The sequence below is a fragment of the Lacerta agilis genome, chromosome 3, assembly GCF_009819535.1.
Source record: "Lacerta agilis isolate rLacAgi1 chromosome 3, rLacAgi1.pri, whole genome shotgun sequence".
NCBI classification, from domain to species: domain Eukaryota; kingdom Metazoa; phylum Chordata; class Lepidosauria; order Squamata; family Lacertidae; genus Lacerta; species Lacerta agilis.
This window is the reverse complement of record NC_046314.1, coordinates 87,820,725-87,847,863: the sequence shown is the minus strand read 5'-3', so window position 1 is coordinate 87,847,863 and position 27,139 is coordinate 87,820,725. Positions and strand designations below refer to the sequence as shown.

Sequence of the window (27,139 nt, the reverse complement as noted above, 5' to 3'; positions counted from 1 at the left end):
TCAGAAGAAGTATAACACAAAACATGGAAGTGAGTGCTACTGTAGCAAGGAACCTTGAAAAAGGAATTAGTGATTGTCTCTGATTATCCTTTGAGTTGGCTCTAGTCTCTGTTTATGAACAACAGTATGAGCAGCAGGCATGGGAATAAATGATCTCTATTTTAAAATACAGCACTGATTATTTTTGGTGGCCATTTCCTAGCAACTGTGATGTTTACTGGTGGAGATGCATGTTCCAATATGCAACTTCAGTAACTAATTCTGGAAATTCTAGTCTAATACTGGCTTGTTAAGCCTTTGGCTACCTTTCAAAAATGCGTTAATTGAAGCTCGAGTTGGCCATCACCCCCTTTTGAAAAATAGCTATTTGGGTCTTGCTATTTGGGTATTACTATTAAAATAGCTAATATGTTAGCAGTCATAGAATACGTTTCATGACAGTTTCATTGCTGAATTCTGTTATGTGGAAAATTGAGCAGAATTCATGCTGCTACTTAGCTGGACTCTTGCTGCTACTTTTAGTTTTCAAAGGCAACTAAAAAGTCTTGCCTGCAACAAGAATTTTATATGAATTATATGACCCAGAGCAGTCAATTTACTAGAAATTATCTGCCTTCAATCAGCTCCCTTGATTATTGATTTTTTTAAGTCAACAAAATGGATCGTGATGGAAAAAGATTGTTCTTCAGAATACATAAGCCAATCGTGCTAAACTAGCAGAGGAATGCTTTTTTAAGGTTGTAGAATGCAATATAAATTTTATTTTCAACAAAGATCTTCGAACCACCTTAAAAAATCACAGATTTTCCAGTAATGATTCAATTAACTACAAATTATAGAAGGATAACTTTTGCTTTTAAGTCAGGCTGCCATGAATAACTGTAGGATTATAGTTTGACAGGCAATATATTTTAGGACTTATCAGTATGTCTTTTGTAGAAAAGTCTTTGCAAGCTAGAGCATTAGAACCACCAATTCTTACCATTCTGTTGCAATATTGCAAGCTTTAACTTTATTTAACTCCTCTTGAATGGCTTGTTTGGCTCGTATTTCTGCATCAAGGGCTGACTGTAGCTCTAACCTTGCAGACATATCCAGTTTTGCAAAACGCCGCATCTTCCAGGGCATGTCCTAAAAAGAAAAGCAGTTTCCTTTTATTTAAGGCATTTGTTACATTTCAATCTTATGGTCTTCCAAAAGAGTCCTGGCAATGCCCCAAATACATTATCTTTCTTTGATCCAAGTAATAAAAAAGGAGTTCTACTATCTTATTCTTTTATAGGCAATAGTAGTTTTATGAAATATTCCATTTATGCTATAAATTACATTAGCAACAATTAAAATACTTATTTGTGGGGGGTGGGGGTAGGGATGAATCTATCACAGAGGAAGTTTCCATGCCCTCTCTGACCTCCTTTAAACAAGCTTTAATAAATACAACCTTTCTGTTTAAATTGGGATGCCATGGAACGGGGACTATTGTCCACAACAGTGATTTTCATCAGTTTGATAACAGTATTTTCCGGCGTATAAGACGACTGGGCATATAAGACGACCACCAACTTTTCCAGTTAAAATATAGAGTTTGAGATATACTCAACCCCAGATTCTCCACCCGGAGTATAAGACGACCCCCGACTTTTGAGAAGATTTTCCTGGATTAAAAAGTAGTCTTATACGCCAGAATATACAGAAAATGTAATGTTGAAATAACTGTTTTTATATACACTACCTTGTGAACAGATTAAAATCAGTATAGAATTAAATGAATGATCACAGAATCATTGAATTGCAGAGTTGGAAGAGGACCCCAGAAGGAGGCATTAATCACCTTCCTGGCCCAGCCAGCTGTCCTGTCACTGCTAGTTTTCATCAGCCAAGAGGGCCCTGACCGATTGAAGCCACCTTGTCTGCATCCTCAAGTCTTACTAACTGAAACTCGTTCAGCTAACAGGACTAGACAATTATCTGGAACACCTTTCAAGATTCATCTGCTGTAACTGGTAGCTAATATAACTCACACTAAGCATTTATTTGATGGCACAGGAAATCTTAAAAAAAATACACTTAATAATTGCTTACTGTTGCTCTTGCCCCCAAACTGGAGTTCCTCAGGGCCTCTAGTTCTTCAGTCATTTTGGAGGCTAAGGCCTGGAGATAGCCTCGGGCATCCTTTTCATCACTTACCCTAGTCAAGCAGTGAATTAAGATGTAAGAACTTTGGCAAAAGCAAAGGCTAAGTTTTTGCTCTATTGTGACATTTAAGTTAGAGAGATAATGAGGATGTTGAAAAACAGGCAGAACGAGAATTTCATAAAATCAAGCGTAATTATAGAACAATAAAGCCCAATTAGTTAAGCTGCAAGCAGAAACAACCCACGTGATGCCCCTCAAGTTTTCTTGGGTGAATCCTTAACATTTCTAAAAAAACAGGCATCAAAGGACATAATGCTCCATGGTCTTGTACAGCTCCCATTCATTTCAGTGGTGCACAGGTGTAAACAGGCAGACAGTGACCATTGCATATAATGTAATACTCTCCTTTTCTATCTTCATTTTATTTATTGCATTTATATCCTATCTTTCCTCCAAAGAGCTTGAGGTGGGTACATGGTTCTCCTCTCCCCATTTTATTCTCACAACAACCTTGCGAGGTAGGTTAGGCTGGGAGTGAGTCACCCAGAGAGCTTCATGTCTGAATACCAATTCAAACTCTGGTCTCCCAGGTCACAGTCTAACACTCAAATCATTACACCACTCTGGCTCTCCAAAAGCTGACAATGAGTAGTTGTTTTAAAGTAAATGAATAAATGAATTCCTTTTTAAAATTATAATTATAATGGGGGGACAGATGAATAATATATATGTATATGTATTTTTCAGGAAATCATGATCCTTACAGTTTTTCTAACATGTTCATAGGTTGTGAATGCTGAATAAATGTGTGAATGATGGCAGCAATCAACATGGAATTGGCATAGCTGTAATGAAGGCCAGATGTTCAGAATCATAGCCAAAATCACAAACATGCTCCTTTGAACACATGTAATTGTAGCAACTCATACATTTATGCATTTTTCACACATGAGGGTGCACATGCGTTTTCCTACATGGAGATGCTGTCTGTGTAGGAAAAGCCACATGTGAAACAGTTCCTGGGAAGTGTTTAATTACAACCACCGTTCCATCTGCTTCCATATTTCAACTGGACAGACCGTTTTATTGCAAAATTGTTGTATGACAGGCAATGAAAGCCCCAAATCTCTCCTGCACACAGAAATCATAAAATGTTCCTTATAAACAGCACAAATAGGAAACTGGTATTGAGATCTGTGCAAAAGCTGTATGCATCTTTAGCAACCAGTAGGTGGCAATAAGTTCCAATATGCCATTTGTGCAGTTCATTTGCATTATGTAGAGCTAGGCTGCATTCCTGCAGGAATGGCAGTGCCAGGCTTAGTATGCTAGGAAAATCTTCCTAATTTTCTCCATGCTTGTTGTTTGGTGCCAGATCAGTTCACAGACTGACCACCCTCATCCTTGATCTGAACATGAATAGAACCAACCCAAGGAGTATTGCTGAGACCTCGGTGGGTGAGCTGGGTAGAGTTGAACTAATTGATGTGGCACAGAATCACCTCAGACTGCGGGTGCAGGGAGTTGCTGTGGTTCAAAATGATTCTATTAACCTCACTTGGAAACCCTTCCACCTTGGGGTTGGGACTGCCATCTGTTGCCGGGTCAGACTGAGGATACCACTGTTGTAACCAGCGCTTTCTTTCAGTGGGAACTCCGTTCCAGCACCTCTCAGGTGGGCACCATTGCCATTATAAGAGAGCAAGGGAGGCATTCATAGTGAGTTCCTGTACCCCTTTATCTAGAAAAATAGCACCGGTTGTAACTGCTGCCCACAAACTTCTCTGACGAAAGTAGTTTTGGGAGAGACTGAACATTCACACTGAGGCTCTGTCTACTGCTTTTGCATGGGATTTCACAATCTCCATGGCAACCATAGGGCTGTCTCAATTTCCCCTGCCCTGGTTTTAATGTTTGCATGCATGTGTTTTCTTTTCTTGTAAGTTGCTTTGAATTGCATGTGGCAAAAAAGCACACCCCAACACCAATATATTTCATAATAATAATTAGCAGGATGGGTTGGAGAATTAATCTCATATCCTGAGTTTTGACAGGTCCAAACAGACCATACTTCAGGCTTTTGTAATATTCAAGGTACATTGGATTCTATGTGTACTGTATTTCACCTTTCTGCTAGGGAAGTACCTTAACACATAACCAATTAATTTCCAGTCAGTGAGAGAAAATATATAATAAACATATTTGCTTTACTGGGTTCCCCTCACCCGACTTGCATGAGAGACTTTTGTTTATGACAAAGAAGTACTATAAATCATCCAGCTTTGAATCTTTATTCTTTGCTTCTGTAAAACCAGACCTTCAAGGGTGAAAAATGGACCCTGATCCTTGAGTTTGAATTATGTACATTTATGAAATGAACTACATTGCTTGGACCACATCCAGTGTTTCAGAGCCCAACGTGCATTGACTAACCATACTCAAAAGCCAGAGCTATGCCTAAATATGGACAGTAAAGTTATACTGGATGTGAAAACACTGTCTAGCTAACAAGGCTTCCCTAAAAAGACTATGTTTATCCATTTTTACTTAATACAAAATTAAATTATACAGCTGCTATGAAAGCAGATAAAAAGGACACAAACATTTAAAAAAATGATACTGCCACAAGAGACTAACATTAATCAGTGTAAATGATCTGTGAAAATGTTTAGGTACAGATTGTTTTCAGAGTTACATTTTACAAATGGCCCAAAAATGGAAAAACAAATCACTGCAAAAAATTGTTTTCCCCACTAACAGTTTAAACTCATGCCTGCATCTTTATTTCAGAGCACTGTAAAAGCCAGGGGAATTGAGCTTTGTCAGTATGATAGAAGGGATATTAGAAACTATTACTTGAAGGCTACTTTTCATTCTGTAGCAATTTCCAAAGGGGCAGCCTCTTAATGTATATGAATAAGTGAACTGCAGTCCAGGAAAGCTTATAGATTTGGTAGTCTTTAAGATGCCACAAGATTCATTGTGTTTATATTTTGTGTTTTGAATTTAATTTATAGGATACCAATAAAGAAGGATAATATGCCAATTCTGTGACTAAAAACTAAAAAAAAACCCTTCCACCACCACCTTTTATTCTACCATATATGAAGCTACTTAGAATTCTACTAGTTGTTACTTGTATTTGAAAATTCAACAACTATACCCAGTGGTGGTTTACACTCCTGAAAAGAGTCAATTTTTCTGAAGCTTGGAAACAGAACACCAGGGGACCGAAGAATTAAATTCTGTTTGTCCAAAACAGAACGTGCCTTGTTGCATGAGCACAGTGGCAGACAGGATTAGAAAAAGGTTCTTACCACTGGATGATCTCTGTGATCTGGGCTTCCCAGTGCGCTACAGATTCTTTCTTGTCGGCAAGATCTCTCATCTCTTCTTCCAGTTGCCGGTTGCTCATACTTAGTCTCTCATACATGGCTGTAAGCTGAATAGATTTTAAAGACAAGAGGTATGATCTTGGCTTGCTGGCCTAAAATGGCTTTTCTTGTGTTTCGTGTGAACTTTTAGAATCCATAAGTGTGCACCACTATTTAAATAGAGAGAGTAGCAATGGCATGGTTCTGCCTACGCAGCCTGAGGAGGTATGCTTCTGAATACCAGTGGCTGGAAACCACAGGGAAGTGCTCTTGTGCAACTGGGTCATGCTTGAAGGCTTCCCATTGGCATCTGGTTTGCTACTGTGAGAACAGGATGCTGCAATAGATGGGACATTGGCCTGATCCAGCAGGGCCTTATTGTGTTCTTATGCTCTGCTGGTTGTGTCCTCATGATATATGTTGCCAGAAGCACCTATGTAAAACCAACTACCCCAACCCATAGTATCTACTATGCAAATGGATCTCCTCTATGGTCAACAAATCACATGCATGGGTGAGTCTCATTGTTGCCTGCAGAATGCAAAAAGTCAAAGCATTCTAGAATTCACAATGGAAAAATCATGCCTGTTTTGTGGTACTCACTTGCTAGGTTCTCCTTAAGCACACATTCCTTTTCTATTATTATTATTATTATTATTATTATTATTATTATTATTATTATGCCCTTCTGCCACTCTGGGTAGCTTCCAGCACATATAAAAACAACATTAAAAGGGAAGCTTTTAATGTTTAATATATTATTGCATTTAATATTCTGTCAGAAGCCACCCAGAGTGGCTGGGGAAACCCAGACAGATGGGCGGGGTGGTAATAATAATAATAATAATTATTATTATTATTAAAACTTCCTGATATAGGGCTGCCTTTAGATGTCTTCTAAAAGTTATGTAGTTCTTTATCTCCTTGACATCTGTACACTGTCGAGAAGGCCCTCTAATTTCAGTGAGATTCAGTAACATTTAGTCCAATTATGCATTCCTGGGTTTTGTATGAATTCTATATTTTGATGTTTCCATAGTGCATGGCTGGATGGCTTGTGGCCCTACCAATATTGTTGGATTCCAGCCAGCATGGCCAATAGTAGGGAAGATGGGAGTTGTAGCCAAACATCTGGAGGGCTATGGGTTTGCTACTTCTGCCATATTGCACTCCTATTTTCTGAGGTGGAAGCCCTCCTGAGGCACTACTCACATGAAGGGGACAAACAAGGTGGAAGGAGCTGAGGGGCCACATGTTAGCCACATTCCTGAAGTTGCATGACTTTTCTCACCCCTGATGGGGCAAAACTTCTGAAGTAGGGAGTCTGCTCTCTGTTCCCCATGCAGGAGGAGCCACACAAGTCTGGAGAGCTAAATATACTTCCTTTCACCATAATTGCCCCTTCATAAGAACAATGCCTGAAGTGGACTATAGTGATAATTTTCTTTCAGCTAAGGCTGTCCAAGGCTTTTTCATGTCAATATAAGGGTTATTCCAACGTCCTGGTGTAATCTAAGTCCAAAACAGTTTAACATTTTTCTCTTTGTTTCCTTGTAACACATTTGACCCTCACTCATTTTATTTTATTCTAATCCCTTGTTTAATTGTCTTTCATTAGTATTTTTGAACCATCTAATGAAGCAGTCTGTTGTCCATAAATACTTCTGGCATAAGTTTGGATCTGTAAATAACTTTGCATCTTACCAGACAGAAATTACCTTTTGGCTTCTAAAGTAATCAGCATGCCAGTGTATCTTAATCTATATTATTCAGTAATTTTGTGGGATCTAATCAGAAATGAATAGAGATATCATCAAATCTAAACTCCCATCATGGGAACATAATTAATTATACTTGAATCAGTATTGTAAGTTATTCACATTTTCCCAGTTATATGCTCCTTTATGAATTTGTCAATTTTGCTTATTTTTTTAATTTCACCCACAAAACACTTACCTTATCAAGCTCAGCAGAAAGCTTTTTGTTCTCCTCTGTCAACAGAATCTTCTCCCGTTCATATTTCTGTTTGAACTCTGTTTCAAATTCTTCTCTTTCACTTTGGCTAAGGGATAGTACAAAATGCAATAAATCATTAGCATATATGGAAAATAGTACAAATATATGCTTCAACAGAAATCTTGCAGAACATTAAGGACTGACATATACAGTAACGAAGAAAATCTTATACAGTAATCTGCACATCCGCTGAAACTGGAATAACTTGATTATCTGTTTTGCCTCAGGACAACAAGACAATGTGTTCTGTGTTAGCAGTATACGAATTAACCTCTCTTTAATGTGGGACATCAGAGTCCCAATTAGCAGGCATTTGTCATTCTATTGTAAAATATACTTAACATTGACCTCTTATTAATTGTCCAAATACAACATATTGGATGAAACCAGTGAAAGCAATGGAACAAGTTAAAGTTGCATTAATTTTTGAAGGAAATTAGGCAGGGCTAGAGTTCTCTGGATGACACCCAGTCTTGCTTTAATGCTGTGAGAAGGTTTCCTTGAATCCCAAACAGTCATAGTTAAGAGTAAACATTATGATTCAATATCCTTATTCATTTTTACAACCCTTTGCAATTCTGAAGCTAGTGAAAGAAAGAGTTGCCATATATGGTGCCTGGAACTGAAAAAACCCCATGCATGAAGATTCTCATTAGGTTAATAGAATGGTCCTAATTATGACAAAATCTAATACCTGAAAACATCCATGTGTCAATTTACCAGATACAAAATAAGCCAAGCAATTTCTAACCATCACCACAAGTAACAAATGTACAGTTACCAGATTGGAGAATCCTACAAATGAAAACAAGACACATACACCCCTCCCTAAAGTCCTGTCCTGGCCAAATGCATTGCTAGAGAAGAGAAATGGGAAGGCAAAGAGCAGATACTTCTATGAAGAATGGGGAAGCAGTCCCCAAACTGGCACAAAGATGAGCAAGAGCCACTGGCTTTAATTCCAAAACCTGTAAGTGGGAAATTTATGGAAAGGAATCTGCTCTCCTCCCAGTACTTCCCAGGAAGGCTCTCCAGAATGTGTGCTGGGCCTCCAGTGCACAGAAGAATGAGACTTTTCAGGGGTCACAAGGGTCTAAAGTGGGAGGAGGCACAGGACTTAGAATGCCAAAAGGTTTTAACACCAAGTAAGGCTGTTGGTTCTATACTGTCCACACTGACCAGAAGCAGCTCTCCAGGGTTTCGAGCAGGAGTCCTTCCCAGCCGAACCAGAAACCTCTGCATGCAAAACTGCAAACAGAATAACTCTCAAGATGACCAAGAGCAGCAAATCATGGGATCCCCAATTTAAAATCTTTATCCATTTGGATCCCTAGTTTGTTTTATTTATTTCAAAATATTATGACTTTTCTATGTGGCCTACTATTTTATTGCTCTACATTTATTGAAGTATGCCATATAAAGTATAAACCAAAAAGCCCACAACAAAACATCATGATAAAAATGCAAAGCCGCAATCAACAGATGTTGATAGCCTGCTAGAATCAGTAGGTCTTAAATGCCCATCATAAAGCAAGTCAAGAAGGAGCATGCTGGGTCTCCCTGGTAAAACAGGGGATGCTTCTCCATCATATCTTTAACATCTAGTAAGTCTTAACCATGGTAGATTTCACTGTGGATGTAATGCTTAACCAGACCTGAGGGTAACGGATCAAGGGAGAGGGAATGCTCAGTAATACACTCCGTTTCTAGTCTTTCACCATGGTTAAGAAATTTCAGTCATACTGGTCTGCCTTTCACATCAGGCTAAGTCAAACCGTTGCTTAAAGTGAATGAGCAGGCATGTGAATAGATATGGCTAATCTGACCCAACATACCCCCTCACACATACAAACAAACCATACTGCAACCAACCGAACGTACCAACCTCTCATCTCTCACACCAACATACATACATACATACATGACCTACTCACATCACGCTGACACAAAAACCCTGCACAAACAATATACAACAGAAAGAAGGATCAGTATCCCCTTTCCCCCCAATCACGTAACATCTACAAGAGCAGTGTCTCACACCAAATGTAACTGAACTGTGAATTGAAAACAGAGACACTATATGTACCCTTGTTATACAAGTAAATCTGTAATAATTTTTTTTAAGTGAATGAGCATACATGGAGAGAATATTGTGGTTGTTTTTCTCCACTCTGGTTGTTTTGTGAGATAAGCTACAGTTTAGCTTACGGAGTTACCCAGACCTGGGTAAGTAGTTTAATTCTGTCCATACAAACCATGGGCTATAACTGAAGTTTTTTCCTACAGTTTCCCATTTGTGGTCTGTACTGAGAGAGCTAAACAATGAACCTGGGTTCAGATGATATACTAAGCTTAGATCAGCAAAGTGCAGCACTAGAACAACCAAGAAGGAACAATGCAGATCCAATATTTCCAGGATCCTGCATGTTTGCTTATTTGTGCTAAGCTATCGTTTGGCTTAGTGTTACATGTGAATGAGGGCTATGTTGGCACAATGTCTTGGTGATAGAATTTAGTCAATATTTCTCACAGTTCAGCAAAACTACCCACCAATGTTTATCAGCCAGCATTTGAGCCATGACAATAGTACTCTTAATAAGAGTATTTATGGTTTGAATTTCCTATTTCTAATTTGAAATTCATTTACTGTTTCAATAAGACTTTGAAATATAGCACGGCAATATCAGACCAAGCTCTGGATTTGTGTGTTGCTAGGCATCATTTGAAACATAACACTTCATTCTAACAATGTAGCATATTAATCACTACTGTTTAAACTCTAATTCTGTAATCCAACACCACCCATCCCTCTCCCCAACCAACAGATTCCATGCATATGAAGAACAATCTGGGAGAAAGCCAAAAAAGATTAAAGCATTAACTGTCAGGGGAATGGATAATGGGTCTCACAGCTATGTGGGAGACATGGGTTTAAGGCTAACTTCTCAGACAACAGGTCAGAGTCTTTAATTAAGCATTTGGTTGCATTTTTGTCTTAGTTTATATGCACTTAGTACTTTTTGTGCTTCTAGTATTGGTGGTTTCATTCACAGCTTGTGAAGTAGCTTCAAATTTGCATCTGATGCAATATGAGACGATGGGGAAAATGCAATATGAAGCTTTTATGTTAAACCACTTTGGTGGTAGCCTTAGAAATCTGATGTGCTGTGAGTCTCAGCTGAGACTGCAGTGGAAAACTGCTCTCCTCAAAGAAACAAAATCAGTAAATAATGGAACACAGGGAAAAGTCAGAGGTAGTTTAGAATGCTAGCTCAGAGCTAAGCAAACATAAACTTTAGAGCAACAGTGGAGAGTATTTGTTCTTTCTAGTTCCTGAAACACTTCTCCTCTGTCCATACACTTCAGTTGTCTTTTGGCTCAAAAACTGTAGAAAATGTGAAGCAGAAACCAGAGCGTGGTTAAATATTTCAGACTGCAGTCAAAGCACACTATGGTCTCAGTGGGCCTTACCTGTGAATAACCATTCATAGGATCAGGCTCCAAGCACCACAAAAATCAGTGGAAATTTAAACACGCATACTAAGTTGCACCTGTGAATGTGTACTAGGTTGATACTATGTAAAAAAAAAAAGAGGGGTGGGAAACAGTAAGTTCCAGTTCTATATATATTTATGAGATGTTACATGTTCAGGCATTTGTCTGAACACATAAACTCTGCATCCATGGATGGGGGAATGCACATTTGTGCATTCAAACAAATGCCTGAACATGCCTATGGTGTCATCATTTAAAGATATGTTTTTACAGTGGAAGGAGAATACAGATGATGTTCTTTTATAATTCTGAAATAATGATGTGTAAAACTGATCAGTACTCCCCTTGCAGTATCTTCAGTTTTTAAAAGAATACTCAAAACTGTTCTAGTCACTCCTTTGAAATATCAGTAGATGTCACCATGCACTGTATCTGTATCATGTGAGGCAGCCCTTTGTTTTTAAATGAAAGCTAAGCTAAGCAGGGTAACCAATATAAAAAAGAAGCATAAATGCAAAACAAGGTAGGCTATGATGCATGAACCTGGCAATATTTTAGTGACTCCTACTGGGAACATAAAATGGAACCAAATAGGCTTTTTCCATACATTTTCGAATCAACAGGAAAGCAACAGTCTAACTAACTTGCTTTGGTTCCTTCCAAAACCACAAATAAGATGAAATAAAAGTACTCCTGCTCATTCACTGAAGTACTCAACTTGCTTTTGGAAAGAATTTAAAATTAGTGTCGTCACATAGCCTATCCTGCCTACATGTTATTTTGATAAAGGACATTTTCGGCATATTGTTTTGTTTCCTATTTCTCACAATGACCCCATTTGGCAATTTTATCTCACATGCTTCCTGACTTCTTTTACGTAACTTCCTTTCCGCTCTTTATATTGCCCAAGAAGGTTTTCAAAAATACTATAAAAAGCCCTAACATACAATTATAAAATCACACTAGTACGTTTGGAACAGAATTAAAATAGCAAAACAGAATAGCAGCAGAAACCACAACACAACCCATTGAGAATATGCACTGCAACATCCTTTAACATTAAAGGCACCTCAGAGAGTAAGGGAAAAACTAGAGAAAGGCCAGTAGCTAGGTTGATGCCAACTACTCTAGTGTTGCTTCCTCATCTAAGGTGTATTAACCAGTGCAGGTGTTGATTATCTACATGCAGTGGGATAGTGGAATCAAGCTGCAAACCCACTTGACACTTGCAAGCTGGAAGTCTCAATCAAAGGTAGACCTGTAATGCAGTATATGCAGGTCTGATCTAGACCCCTGCAAACTGGGAGGATTACACCTGCACATGTCAGCTCCATGCATATAGGTCTCTATTTAAACACAACCTCAAATCCCAAGGGCAAGGTCAGAGGGCACGATCTCAAAATTCCATTGCAGGTAGAGACTGTTTGCACAGGGCTTAAATGAGCAATGAAAAGAGTTGCCAATAACCTTGCAGCTTCTTTTCCAGAAATGGGTTGTGTAAAGTACATGTGAGGCATAAAGCTTTTATTATTTCCTTGCCTGGAAATGCTCTATATAACTCATTCATGGCTTTGCCAATCATGGGCATGTAATACAGCTAATAAAACTATTCTATCACATTCATCACATCAAAATGTAGCTCTGACAACTGTTTGTTTTATGGTTTTCAGGTGTGTGTGCTTTAAAACAAACAAACCTGGAGCACATTTTGTCTCTTTCAGTAATTCAGCTTGATTTCACCTAAGACCCACAGATGCTTCATCTATTCTTCAGTCCTATTATCCAATATTACAGTACCAAAGCAGCCCTATTCACATTTGTTTATGAAATAAAAACAAGTGAATGAAAAATGATTTGCCTTTTAACACAATGATGTTTTCTTAAGCACTACTTGCTTTATGACTTTTCACGTTGGTGGTAATAGATTCAAACCATAGCTGTCAACTTTTCCCTTTTTTAAGGGAAATTCCCTTATTCCGAATAGGATTCCTCGCAAGAAAAGGGAAAAGTTGACAGCTATGATTCAAACTACTGAATTTCAAATGCCTTACTAAAGCTATCTATTTTTATTTTTAAAGCCTGACCCACTGCAGGAATTTTAAGGCTGCCATAGAAAAAAACCAGCAAGGGGAATGGTTTATGTTATATGGAGCAGAAATATTCTTAAATGAGGGAACACCAACCCCACGTTGTGGGGGGAGGGAACCTAAATTTTGAATAGAAAGTTATGTCCTAAAACAGTAGGGAATGTATGGTCCCCAGGTGTTGCTCAACCACAACTCTCATCGGTCACAACTATAATGGCCTATGGTATGGGTCAGGGTTGATGGGAGTTATAGTCCAACTACTTCAAGAGGGCCAGAGGTTTCCATCCCCACCTTTAGTTGTATCAGGTTATCTAAAAGAGAACACAGCATGAAACGTACACATACGCACGCACACACCCCTCTGATACTTTTATCGTCTTCTGCATCTGAATGGTAAACAAGAAACTGCAACTGTACCTTGCATGGGAAAACTCAAGGATCCTACATTTTCCATGTAGGTATTTCAGAACCCTAAATACATATAAATTATTGAGATAGCCCATCACAAATGTCTACTCATACCTTGCTACATCTGGAAGTGGGAAAGGATGAGCCAATTGTTTCAACTCTCAAGTCCGCTCTACTGACCCAACCATACACCAAACATTTGGAACCTGTGTAACATAGGGGAATGCTAGCAGCTGAACAGGGGAAAGTTATGTGACTGTTAATGTATCAGCCTCATCAAGTTTTTGAAAGCAAGCTACAGCCCTTTTACAATTTGCAAAGCTACAATTAGATCAACAGGAAAGAGCTCAGTTGATGCTTTTAGCAACCGCTCTCACAAATGTCTCCCCCAAAAAAGTCAAAGGAAGAAAAGAATGATAAAACTCGGGCCAGGTGGGTGGGTAGCTTACTATGTTAATAGTATCTTCAAAACCTCACAAAAGAAAATTGCAAGGCAGTGCACCATATTTTCCTGAAAAGTGGGCAGCTATCCTGCAAGTTTCTTATTTTCATTCACAGAAAAAGGAAAACACACACCTGCTTATCAGTACCATCTAACATAATCTTTTTACTGTGTCCTGAGAGAAAGTGACACACATAAAGTTACAGCTTATCATTATATTTAGTTTCCTGCTTGGGTACTGCACTGATCTTTATTTTTGTCCTTCTGATCACGTATGGGCTACACCTTTTAAACCCCTGGAATCTCCTGTTAATGTGTTAATATAAGATTATAATAATCTTATAATTAACAATTATAAGATACTTGAACATTTTATGAGCCAGTAAATAAAGTTTGTTACTGATAAATACAATTGAGGGGCATTCTCAGTGCCACTTCTTTCTACCATGGTACAGCAAGAAAACAAATCATCCTGTCAGAAAAGATAAAGAAGGCTTGTGTTTAGAGTGGATTGATGATGAATGTTAGCACTGGATGAAGTCTGGAGCAGAAAAGCCTCAGGACACCTTAAGTGACACTTCTTGTGCTAGTAGATATAAGCAGTACCTTAACTCTGACATATTACTTGTTCATGTCAAAGACAAGCAATGCATTCGAGAGAGGTAGGGGAGAGAAACAGCAAAACAAAACAACAAAGCAGATTTACAACTTTGGGACCTCCTGGTTATGTCTATGTTCATAATTCCAGTATACAGAGTTTGAACAAAGAGGCTAGGCATTTTAAGAATTCTCACCATGTGAAATGAATCACTCAAGAGGGCAAAATGCAAGTTTCTACCTGGCTTCTCAATTCTAACCTGCATTTCTCTTGATCTGAAAAAGAAGTAAAGTGCTGCTCACCTCCTCACCTCCACCAATTTTCTCACTTTCTGAAGCAGATTGTGCTGCAGGTCGATGGGAAACTATATACTTAATGAGGTGGGTTCTTTACTTTCTCAAGTTTCCCTTATCCAACTGCCTCATAAAGCAAGCTCTGTATCATTCCAGTGGATTATGATATGTTGAGATGGGTGGGAATACATGGACTGAGTTATTATTTCACCGAAAATTAAATAATAAAGGATCCCTCTCCCATTTACTTTGAGCAATCTGAGCTCAAACAAAGAACAGGCACCAGCGATCATGGACAAACATGTATACCGAGTAACATCCTGTGTACAGAGTAAACATACAGTCTTACATGAATGAAGACACCCACATAAATGTTTCTGTGCAGTGCATCACTGAAGAACCAACAAGTACTGGGTATTGGGACCCGGCAAACCTGTGCCCAGGGAAATCTGTTTTCAACTCCATATTTCAGTCATGTGATACAATGAGTGATGTCAGCTTCAACCATCTCACAGTGTCATTGTGAGAATGTAATGAGATGATTCCATGTACATCATGCAGATGTGACTAATATATATCAAAACTGCTTGCTGCAATACGTGAAGGGCAAACGATGGAGATTGCTTATGAGCACTATCCATCAATATAGTACTGCCACTCTAATATAAAGCTTATGCTCAAGCCACCAGTTTTAATTACTTATCAATTACTTATTCCTCCTAATGTTTAGTTGGAAATAGTTTCTACCAGGTTTGCTTAGAACTTCAGGTTAGGTATGCTTCAGAATCTAAAATAGACTTTTTGTTGCCTCAAAGTTAAACAAAGTTGAATATTTACATACAGTCAGTGTAAGTACGGTGAAGTACCACATATCTTGAATGTAGCTGTTGTATTTGAATTGCCACAGTGGCATCGGTTTTGCAAAAATATTGCAGAGATTCATGCACAGACATTGGGTTTTGCAAATGGACATGTAATCAAACAACAAAATAACTGGGTTATGCATACCTTTCTCTCCTTGTCTTTTCTAACTTGTCTTTCAAGATTAGGATCTCTTTTTTGAGAGCAAGTTGTTGGCTTTCTGCATCACGCAGTTCCTTCTTCAAATTTTTTATTTCATTACAATGTATTAGTTCTCGTTTAGATATCTCTTCTTCATAAAATACGCTTTTCTTCTCCAAGTCAGATTTTAATTTGGTGATCTCTTGTTGATGTTCTGTGCTGCTCACCCCTGGGGAGCGACCAATTTGTTTTTGCTATTAAAAAAGGGGGACATCTCATTATTAGCTTCCATGATTAGTCTCCATAGCAGAACTATGAAAGTATGAGCTTAGAAATACCCCAATCTAGCAGGGGGGAACACATTTAAGTGAAAGTGCAACTAACTGCAATTACAATTTTTACATCATTATCCAAATTGTTTTGAAATCAATGTCAAACTAAAGTAACAGCCAGCAAAGACACCCTATACCAGGGGTCAGCAAACTTTTTCAGCAGGGGGCCGGTCCACTGTCCCTCAGACCTTTTGGGAGGCCGGACTATATTTTGAAAAAAAATATGAACGAATTCCTATGCCCCACAAATAACCCAGAGATGCATTTTAAATAAAACCACACGTTCTACACATGTAAAAACACGCTGATTCCTGGACCGTCCATGGGTTTAGAAGGCGATTGGGTTGCATCTGGCCCCCAGGCCTTAGTTTGAGGACCTCTGCCCTATACTGTGTCAAGCAATGGATTGCCTAAACATAACATGAATCCTTAGGGCTTTAACAGTATTGCAGTGAAAACCTATGCATATATACTCAGAAGTGAGCCCTACAGCATTTAATGGGTCATACTCTTAAGGAAAGCATGCATGAGTGCAGCCTTAATTGTCTCCTGTCATTTCAGCATTCTGTTCAAGTACAGATTGAAAAACACTAACATTTTTTTAAACAGTACACTGAATTTATTATATTTAAAAGCACCTATTTCAGGATATGCTTTTCTGCATGACAATATATAAATGGCTGTAGATGGCATACCAGCTAAAGCTGGTAAAAGGTGCTCCAAGCCATGACTACTACTTAGGTCTCCCTACTCTTTCAGAGTGAGTGCAACCTCATCCAGTCAGGAAACTGGTCTATCTCCCAGACACAAGAACCTCTCACCCACAGGGTCTCCAGCTTAACAGGATTAGTTTCATTGGCCCTTATCTAGCCACTGTGTCCAGGCATCAGTTTTGGCATGCATGGCATGGGGGACAGAATTATGTCCTGTGGAACCCCAAAACAATGAACTCGAGAAGCACCCCCCTCAAATGCTACTTTTTGGAATTGACCCTGCAGATAGGAACAGAACCACTGAAACACAGGGGCACTGATATAAATCCAACACAGTTGATCCATGAGCATACCACACTCAATGGTGTCACAAAGGTGATACATGGAAGGAGCAAGATTGCACTCTGCTTGTCCCTCTTTTGATAAAAGTGGAAATGAAAGCCCATTCAGTCCCACAATGAGGCCCGAAATCAAGACTGCCACGGATCCAGATAAATCATTATTATCCAACTATGTCTGCAATCACCATGTCACAACACTAAAGCACATTCACCCCAAAAAGGTTTATTTGTGGTTGGGGTAAATTATTATAAACCACTGGGTCCAGAACAGTCTTTCTTAGGAGAGGCAGACTACTGCCTCATCAAGCACAGTCATCATGACTTCATGCAATGGTACTGTCACCTACAGCCCCCTAGGCTAGCTTTAATTAGCCAGGAATGGTATGAGTAGAGTGGGCATGTCATCAGTTGTATAGACGCAAGTTTCTTGTCCACGTCATCAACTGAAATTGATCCCACAAAACTGACCTAGGTGTGGCACAGGATGCCTCACTGGGAACAGCGTAATAATGGCATCAGGACAGTGAAGGTGACTTATTTTGTTTGCCAAATAGGTTATAGCAGGCCTGATAAGACAGATGTTAATGACAGCTCTGCTGTGCGGCTATCTGAGGATGCAGCAGAGGCAGCAAAATACACATTCTCCGCTGCCTGCACTGCCATGTTGTATGTACGATTATATGCACTAACCTCTCTTTGGCCAACTTTGGAGTGAGACAGTCACAATCTGTACTCTAGTTGTTATCTGGCCTGTTTCATTGATTACAGCTCCCATAAATACCAAAGAGAAGCATGGAATCTACAATGCCAGAAAGGACACTCAGAAATTATCATGTCCTCATATTGCCATCCCATAGCAAGACAAAGTTCCCAACACAATCCCCTGTTTGATCCACTGGAAAATGGCTCCTAACATTCAGGAATCCCTTGCTTTCCATTAGTCTCTAAATGCAGACTATTCTAGTTACATCTGGGAACCTCTACATTAGAAGAGACAAACTAGCCCCATTGTATATCAGGGGAGTTGTGTGGAGAAAGTCTCTTCCTTTAAATTCCTGGGAGTTTACCTTAGTGAAGACCTCATTTGGAAAAACAATATAACTCAGGTGGTTAAGAAGGCCCAAGAGAGACTCCATTTTCTCAGGGTATTGCGAAAGAACAATGTTAAACAACAATTGATGACTTCCTTCTACCGCTCCACAATAGAAAGTGTCCTCTCAAATTGTATCAGTGTGGTATGTTGGTATGTTGGCTTGACAGCCACAGACAGAAAGTCTTTACACTGGGTGGTGAACATAGCATGATATCATGGGCTGTCCCCTGAGCCTGCTAGATGACATCGCAAGAAAGCGAGAAAAATTCTCAGGGACGATTCACACCCAGCCAGCACCTCTTTAATCTTCTACCCTTGGGCAGGAGATATAGAAGTATAATCAGTCATTAAAAAGGTAAGGTAAAGGGACCCCTGACCATTAGGTCCAGTTGTGTCCGACTCTGGGGTTGCGGTGCTCATCTCGCTTTACTGGCTGAGGGAGCTGGTGTACAGCTTCTGGGTATGTGGCCAGCATGACAAAGCCACTTCTGGCGAACCAGAGCAGTGCACGGAAACACCGTTTACCTTCCCGCCAGAGCAATACCTATTTATCTACCTGCCCTTTGACGAGCTTTCGAACTGCTAGGTGGGCAGGAGCTGGGACTGAGCAACGGGAGCTCACCCCGTTGCAGGGATTCGAACCGCCGACCTTCTGATCAGCAAGCCCTAGGCTCTGTGGTTTAACCCACAGCGCCACACCGTACCAACAGGCTAAAAAACAGTTTCTTTCCATGGACTGTTAGGCTGCTGAATGGAAAATAATATAGTGCAACTGACTTTCGGGGTTGGTGTGTTGTGTGACAAGCACACAGAGTGCAATGAGATCGAGTGTTTTTTTGGCGGGGGGAGGGAGGCTTGGTTAATTTCATTGTACACAGGTTGTACATTGACAATAAAGGTATTATTATTATTATTATTATTATTATTATTATTATTATACTAGTAACATTTCTTGGGATTCTCTAACCTTTCATATTACGTGTAAATGAAGTAATTGAGGAAAAGAGTTCGTACTAATGTGCTGGAAGTACATTGAAGCAAGCATTCAAAACTTTTTGTTTTTCCCTCCATAACTAGATACAATAATATACACTATTGATCCAACCTGCATTCCTCTTTATTCTGTGTCTGACAGTGATCTATCAGATCTAATATATGGCTATTCCATTTTGAAATGATGAAGTTAACAAAGACTGACCTTTAGTCCTTCTAACTCATTTTCCAGCTGCTTAGAGTACTGCTCACTTCGCTCACGCAATTTCCTGTCCTTGGATGCCTCAGCAGCTGCAGCTTCAGCATGAACTTCCAGCTACAAAAATATATTTTTTAAAAATCATAACCACTTTTTTTGAACGTTGGTTTCTTTTATAATGCACAGAAAAAGAACTCACGTATCTTAGTATTTTCTGTCCTCAACTGTGACCTGTTTTGGATGGTTAGGCAGAAGCCAAGGGTAATGAACTTCCCAAAGCATACTGACTTTCAGTAAGCCCCGCTGACATCAGCTGGAATTAGGGTGCTTAGAATTGTACACTAACAGTTCTATACATGTCTACTCACTGAACTCCCACTAAGTTCAATGAAGCTTACTCAGGTAAGTAGGTAAGCAACTGCAATGTGTTATTCATTCCTATTTTAAGCCTCCAACATCTAGAAAGCAGTCATATTACAATGCAGCTGTGTTGTCTAGCAATCTTCACTCAAGAGCTACAAATACTTCTATTCTCTGTTATTAAATAATCATTGTTTTGTTGTTTTGCCATTACATATAAAAGCATGGCTAATTCATTTACATACATCAATAATTAAATATTAATAATAAATAGTAAAAGATTATATAAAGTAAATACATATAATCAGACACTTATACTGCAATCCTATACACACTTACCTGGTTACAAGTCTCTCTGAACTCAATGGGGCTTACATCTAAGTAAACATGTATAGGATTGCACTCTTAAAATTGTAAGCAAATATTGTATTTAAAATCTATTCACAACAGATAAAATGGATTCCTGATACCTGACTTTATTTTGTATTTTTTCACAAGATGAAATAAGAAGCATTGATACATTATCATCAGCTTTTTCAATGATATTGGCGGTATGCCATAAAATAAATGTGTAAGCGAAATAACCTCTGCTTGCGCAACATGACATCCCCCCCACCCCCCAACACCATGACCACATCTGCTCTGGAGGTTTGGGAAAAACCCGGAAGAAATTTAGGGGGCCTGGGAGCGGGAAGCAGAGAGCGAAGTCTTGTTAGACAAGCAGAAGTCAATCTGCTCATACAAAGTGCTACTTAGCACTATATTGAATGCAACCCTTCATCTTCCCACCATTAATGTTACCTAGCTTGCAAATTTATACTGAGATACTCAATTAAAAAAAAAAAAATCTTCCAGACTTTATAAAGCCAGACTGAAAAAATGAAATACTTTGAAAATATACTGAAGCTACTGCAGAGAATTACAAACAAATAGCAAAAGTAAATTATTTGTCAACTATTATTCCATGTCAACAAAAATCACTGGGAAATAGGCTTTATTTTGGTCAACCTTCCTTGTAGTTACTATCCCAGAAGTGACTTACTTCCTTTTTCATTCTGTCTGTTCTGCGTAGGTCTTGCCTCAAGCTCTCTACTTTTTGCATCACCACTTCCATCTCTTCTTCCTTATCTCTGACTTGACGAGTAAGTTTCTGTTTTTGTGAATGCAAGTCAGTAAGTCGCTCATTCATCTCGGAGAATTCCTGCATAGCCAGTTTCCGTTGGCTGTGTGCATCTTTCAACTCTTTGGTTTGGGCCTTTAATCTTTCACTAGACTCAATTAGTTCCTGCAGTCAAAAGCAAAAGATAAAATATCCATGAATTTTAGAATTCTGCCACTAGATGGGTTGCAGAATTAATATGACCAAATATCAGTTGCCCACTTCCCACCCCCAAACAAGAGATTCTGTACAGAATCTTTAACAAGTGTTTTAACAAGCAAAAAAGTTTCCACAAAAATGCTAGCATTCATTGGAATGTCATAACCAAATTTGAATTGGTTATGATTGGTTATAATTCAGCTAATTATATGTACGTATGACCAAAGTCAAACCTTTCTATCACTAGCTTGCTTTCATTATCAAAACAAAATAATAAATAATAAAATTCCTTCCAGTAGCACCTTAGAGACCAAATAAGAACAAACTTAGTTGGTCTCTAAGGTGCTACTGGAAGGAATTTTATTGATTTTTTGTTTTGACTATGGCAGACCAACATGGCTACCTACCTGTAACTCGCTTTCATTGTGTTCCCCACACGCCTATCTTAGTCTGTATCTTGTCTTTAACTGCTAGCTCGGAAAAACTGCCTCTCAAAGAAAACTATATTGGCAGGACCAGCCACCACCCTCTTTTGTCATGGAAATTAATATAGTCTTGTCTTTGCTCTGGGCTAAGGAGATCATGGTTGTGCCAGATCACAAGATCTACCGCTTCCTAATTCAATCAGGTGAAACACCCTGCCACTCATTAACGGCGACCTTATACCAACTAACTAAACTGAAGATGGAATACCTGCACCTTTGACCCAAAGCAAATTTCCTATCACTCATTATGCTGTACTTCCGTTGATTTGGTTAGATGTGCTCATTTATTGGGTGGCTCTACCAGACCCACAGCAACCTGTCCTCTGGCAAGAATAGAACCAGCACTGCTATGGGAAGAGGTTCTCCTGGCACTAGAGCAAATCCCCGCTCCCTCCCAGTTGTTTACGTACCAGAAGGTATTACTTCATGAGCAAGCAAAAGTAGATTTCAGGCATGTATAAAGACACACATGTCAAATAAGCATGGTAACATTCATAACAATATCATCATCATCATCATCATCATTTTAAAATGTAGCTATAAGTTGATTTAAAATGACACTACAAAAGTTTTTCATGCTAGTTTTCCCTGTACCTAACCTGAATCTAAAAATGTGTCCTATGGAAAGAGACATGACCCCATGGAACAGTTTAAAGCCTGGAACCAATCAAACAGGACCACACATTTGCCAATGCTTACAATGCTCTTTAAATAATAACCATTTCATAAATAGCATTCAGACTGATATGTTTATACAGTGTAATATTTTTTTTCCTGTGTACCTATGTTATGACCATTTAAATCTCAAGTAAAGTGTTCCTCAAGTGAAGTGGGTGCAAGCGTTGTCTTTAAATAAAATCACAGATGATATCATTTTTACCTTATTAAGATCATCCCTTTCTTGCTTTAGTGCTTTGATTTGCTTCTCAAATGTTCTGATGTGTCTGGAAGCATCTTCTAATTCTCGCCTTGCAGAACTGGCCTCTTCAAGCTGCTGCTCCAGTCGTCCAGAATCTAGGAAAGAAAATTATTGTTAAACATTACAGGGTAAAATATAATACTGCTATACAATAGTGAAAAACCAATTAAGACCCCAAGGCTAAATACAGCCCTCTGAGGAGTACCAGGTGAACAATTAGTTGCCACCTACAAAGCTAGAGAGATGTGTGTGGAGTGTTATTCATAGCAACAGGGTTTCCTAGCTCTAGGGACAACTTCCATCTCTGTTTTGAACTGTCCCTTCTGTAAAATAAGTTGCTGATGAGGCTCCACATTTAGTTATGTATCTGAACATTTGTACATATCAAAACCAGAATCTCTTTAAGTTCCACTTCCCTATTCTGATGTTACTAATTTGCTTTTTGCTGGATAGAAAACAGTGAGCTAGTGGGAAAATTTGCCTAGGTAGGCAACAGAATATCGTGACAGCTGGTTGCTCTCTACCTCTGTCTTAAACATGTTTGTTTCCAAGCATTTTATTGAACTTTCAGGGCAGCTTTAAAAAAGTTAAGCACATTAAAACAGATATAAATAATAGAATTACATGTCAGGGTAGACTTGCCTAAACAAGCCCTGAAAATGGTGAAAGTGCCTGCCTAATTTTAATGAACAGCAAGTTCTAGAGAGTAGATGCTGCCACACACAACTTCCTTTACCACCACTTTACCAGCACCATCCTTGTTCTATCTAGTTGACAGATAGCTATCATTTTTTTGTGATCATGCATAGCAGACTGACCATATTCAACTCCCATCCCCAAATGTCTTTTGTTGGTTGAGAAATAAGAAAAAAAGAAGCAACAGCTACATAGAATAATGTCTTACTGTGCATTTCTAAATGTTCCCTGAATTGTACTATGTATAATGTCAAAGCTAATTATTTCTGTAATGAGAAAGAAAAAGTATTATGAAGTCGCTGTCTGGAAGGTTTTGCTTTTTTAATGGAAAGGGACAGGAAGAAGATAGGAAACAAGAAAACATGGCCACACATCTCACTTGGACTTAAATAATCCATATGTGCTCACCCCAGAGATGAACCCAATACAGAAAAGAACACATAACCAGAAATAAATCTGCTGTATGTAGCCACAACCATGACAGACAGAAGCACTGGACCAGCCAGAAGTACAACAACACTGTGTTGTCAGGGACAAAGTCTAACTGTTTCAACATATCTTAATTCCAAGGAAATGGAACTCCAGGTTCAGCATAGTAATTTTAAAATCAGATTAAAAAATCCCCTTCACTGTTTAAATTTTCAACTTTAGCTGATTGCCAGAAATAGTATGCAATTTTATGATGTATAATCACAACATGCAATGCTATGACACTACAAATTAAATAGCAGGAGGTTCTGTATTTTTGTTTGTTTTTTAAACAAAACTACCAAAAATATTGAATTACTAAAGGCGATATCTTGTTGATCATATTCACAATACATTCAGATAGCTTTCTTTATTTCTAATGCTAATACCATTGCGGGGGTTGGACTAGACGACCCTTGGGTCCCTTCCAGCTCTAAGATTCTATGATTTGTGTTTGCATGTCCTGCTGGGTTTATTGCATCTGCAACTACTGAAGAAACATATTCCTGAAACCTTTTATTCAAAGAAAACCCTGTGAACCACCTTAAAAGCAAACATGCATATTTAAAATGCATTTAAAATATCTCAGCTATGTCACAAAATGTTATAAAGAAATCCACCCAATCCATCCAAAATTATTTCAACCAGACTTAAGTTTGCAACCAGCTTTCTCTAGTCTAGAACCCCAACACTGACTTAATCTTTTTCACCAACATGGTTCTGAAAGGGCAGCAATTGTACACATAGCTTTGTTGTTGTTGTTCAGTCGTTCAGTCGTGTCCGACTCTTCGTGACCCCATGGACCAGAGCACGCCAGGCATGCCTATCCTTCACTGCCTCCCGCAGTTTGGCCAAACTCATGTTAGTAGCTTCGAGAATACTGTCCAACCATCTCATCCTCTGTCGTCCCCTTCTCCTTGTGCCCTCAATCTTTCCCAACATCAGGGTCTTTTCCAGGGAGTCTTCTCTTCTCATGAGGTGGCCAAAGTACTGGAGCCTCAACTTCAGGATCTGTCCTTCTAGTGAGCACTCAGGGCCGATTTCCTTGAGAATGGATAGGTTTGATCTTCTTGCAGTCCATGGGACTCTCAAGAGTCTCCTCCAGCACCATAATTCAAAAGCATCAATTCTTCGGCGATCAGCCTTCTTGATGGTCCAGCTCTCACTTCCGTACATTACTACTGGAAAAACCATAGCTTTAACTATACGGACCTTTGTCGGCAAGGTGATGTCTTTGCTTTTTAAGATGCTGTCTAGGTTTGTCATTGCTTTTCTCCCAAGAAACAGGCGTCTTCTAATTTCGTGACTGCTGTCACCATCTGCAGTGATCATGGAACCCAAGAAAGTGAAATCTCTCACTGCCTCCATTTCTTCCCCTTCTATTTGCCAGGAGGTGATGGGACCAGTGGCCATGATCTTAGTTTTTTTGATGTTGAGCTTCAGACCATATTTTGCGCTTTCCTCTTTCACCCTCATTAAAAGGTTCTTCAATTCCTCCTCACTTTCTGCCATCAAGGTTGTATCATCAGCATATCTGAGGTTGTTGATATTTTTTCCGGCAATCTTAATTCCGGTTTGGGATTCATCCAGCCCAGCCTTTCGCATGATGAATTCTGCATATAAGTTAAATAAGCAGGGGGACAATATACAGCCTTGTCGTACTCCTTTCCCAATTTTGAACCAATCAGTTATTCCATATCCAGTTCTAACTGTAGCTTCTTGTCCCACATACAGATTTCTCAGGAGATGGATGAGGTGATCAGGCACTCCCATTTCTTTAAGAACTTGCCATAGTTTGCTGTGGTCGACACAGTCAAATGCTTTTGCGTAGTCAATGAAGCAGAAGTAGATGTTTTTCTGGAACTCTCTAGCTTTCTCCATAATCCAGCGCATGTTTGCAATTTGGTCTCTGGTTTCTCTGCCCCTTCGAAATCCAGCTTGCACTTCTGGGAGTTCTCGGTCCACGTACTGCTTAAGCCTGCCTTGTAGAATTTTAAGCATAACCTTGCTAGCGTGTGAAATGAGTGCAATTGTGCGGTGGTTAGAGCATTCTTTGGCACTGCCCTTCTTTGGGATTGGGATGTAAACTGATCTTCTCCAATCCTCTGGCCACTGCTGAGTTTTCCAAACTTGTTGGCATATTGAGTGTAGCACCTTAACAGCATTATCTTTTAGGATTTTAAATAGTTCAGCTGGAATATCATCACTTCCACTGGCCTTGTTGTTAGCGAGGCTTTCTAAGGCCCATTTGACTTCACTCACCAGGATGTCTGGCTCAAGGTCAGCAACCACATTACCTGGGGTGTATGAGACCTCCATATCTTTCTGGTATAATTCCTCTGTGTATTCTTGCCACCTCTTCTTGATGTCTTCTGCTTCTGTTAGGTCCTTTCCACTTTTGTCCTTAATTGTGGTAATCTTTGTACGAAATGTTCCTTTCATATCTCCAATTTTCTTGAACAGATCTCTGGTTTTTCCCATTCTGTTATTTTCCTCTATTTCTTTGCATTGTTCGTTTAGAAAGGCCCTCTTGTCTCTCCTTGCTATTCTTTGGAAATCTGCATTCAATTTCCTGTATCTTTCACTATCTCCCTCGCATTTTGCTTGCCTTCTCTCCCCCGCTATTTTTAAGGCCTCATTGGACAGCCACTTTGCTTTCTTGCATTTCTTTTTCATTGGGATGGTTTTCGTTGCTGCCTCCTGTATAATGTTACGAGCCTCCATCCACAGTTCTTCAGGCACTCTATCCACCAAATCTAAGTCCTTAAACCTGTTTTTCACTTCAACTGTGTATTCATAAGGAATTTGATTTAGATTGTATCTTACTGGCCCAGTGGTTTTTCCTACTTTCTTCAGTTTAAGCTGGAATTTTGCTATAAGAAGCTGATGATCAGAGCCACAGTCAGCTCCAGGTCTTGTTTTTGCTGAGTGTATAGAGCTTCTCCATCTTTGGCTGCAGAGAATATAATCAATCTGATTTCGATGTTGCCCATCTGGTGATGTCCATGTGTAGAGTCGTCTCTTGTGTTGTTGGAAAAGAGTGTTTGTGATGACCAGCTTGGTCTCTTGACAGAACTCTATTAGCCTTTGCCCTGCTTCATTTTGAACTCCAAGGCCAAACTTGCCAGTTGTTCCTTTTATCTCTTGACTCCCTACTTTAGCATTCCAATCCCCTATAATGAGAAGAACATCCTTCTTTGGTGTCATTTCTATAAGGTGTTGTAAGTCTTCATAGAATTGGTCAATTTCAGTTTCTTCAGCACTGGAAGTTGGTGCATAAACTTGGATTACTGTGATGTTAAAAGGACTGCCTTGGATTCGTATCGAGATCAATCTATCATTTTTGAAATTGCATCCCAGTACAGCTTTCG

The 27,139-nt window shown here is 39.2% G+C and overlaps 1 protein-coding gene across 1 annotated transcript in view; it reads right to left on the bottom strand.

Moving 5' to 3' along the window:
- CDC42BPA (CDC42 binding protein kinase alpha) overlaps positions 1–27,139 on the bottom strand; it is a 150,449-nt gene that overhangs the window by 43,573 nt on the left and 79,737 nt on the right. The window contains 8 exon segments of the mRNA XM_033144641.1: positions 983–1,131; positions 2,083–2,188; positions 5,454–5,578; positions 7,467–7,572; positions 15,858–16,105; positions 19,529–19,639; positions 20,925–21,167; positions 22,566–22,699. Of these exon segments, the coding sequence (XP_033000532.1) occupies positions 983–1,131; positions 2,083–2,188; positions 5,454–5,578; positions 7,467–7,572; positions 15,858–16,105; positions 19,529–19,639; positions 20,925–21,167; positions 22,566–22,699 (1,222 nt within the window).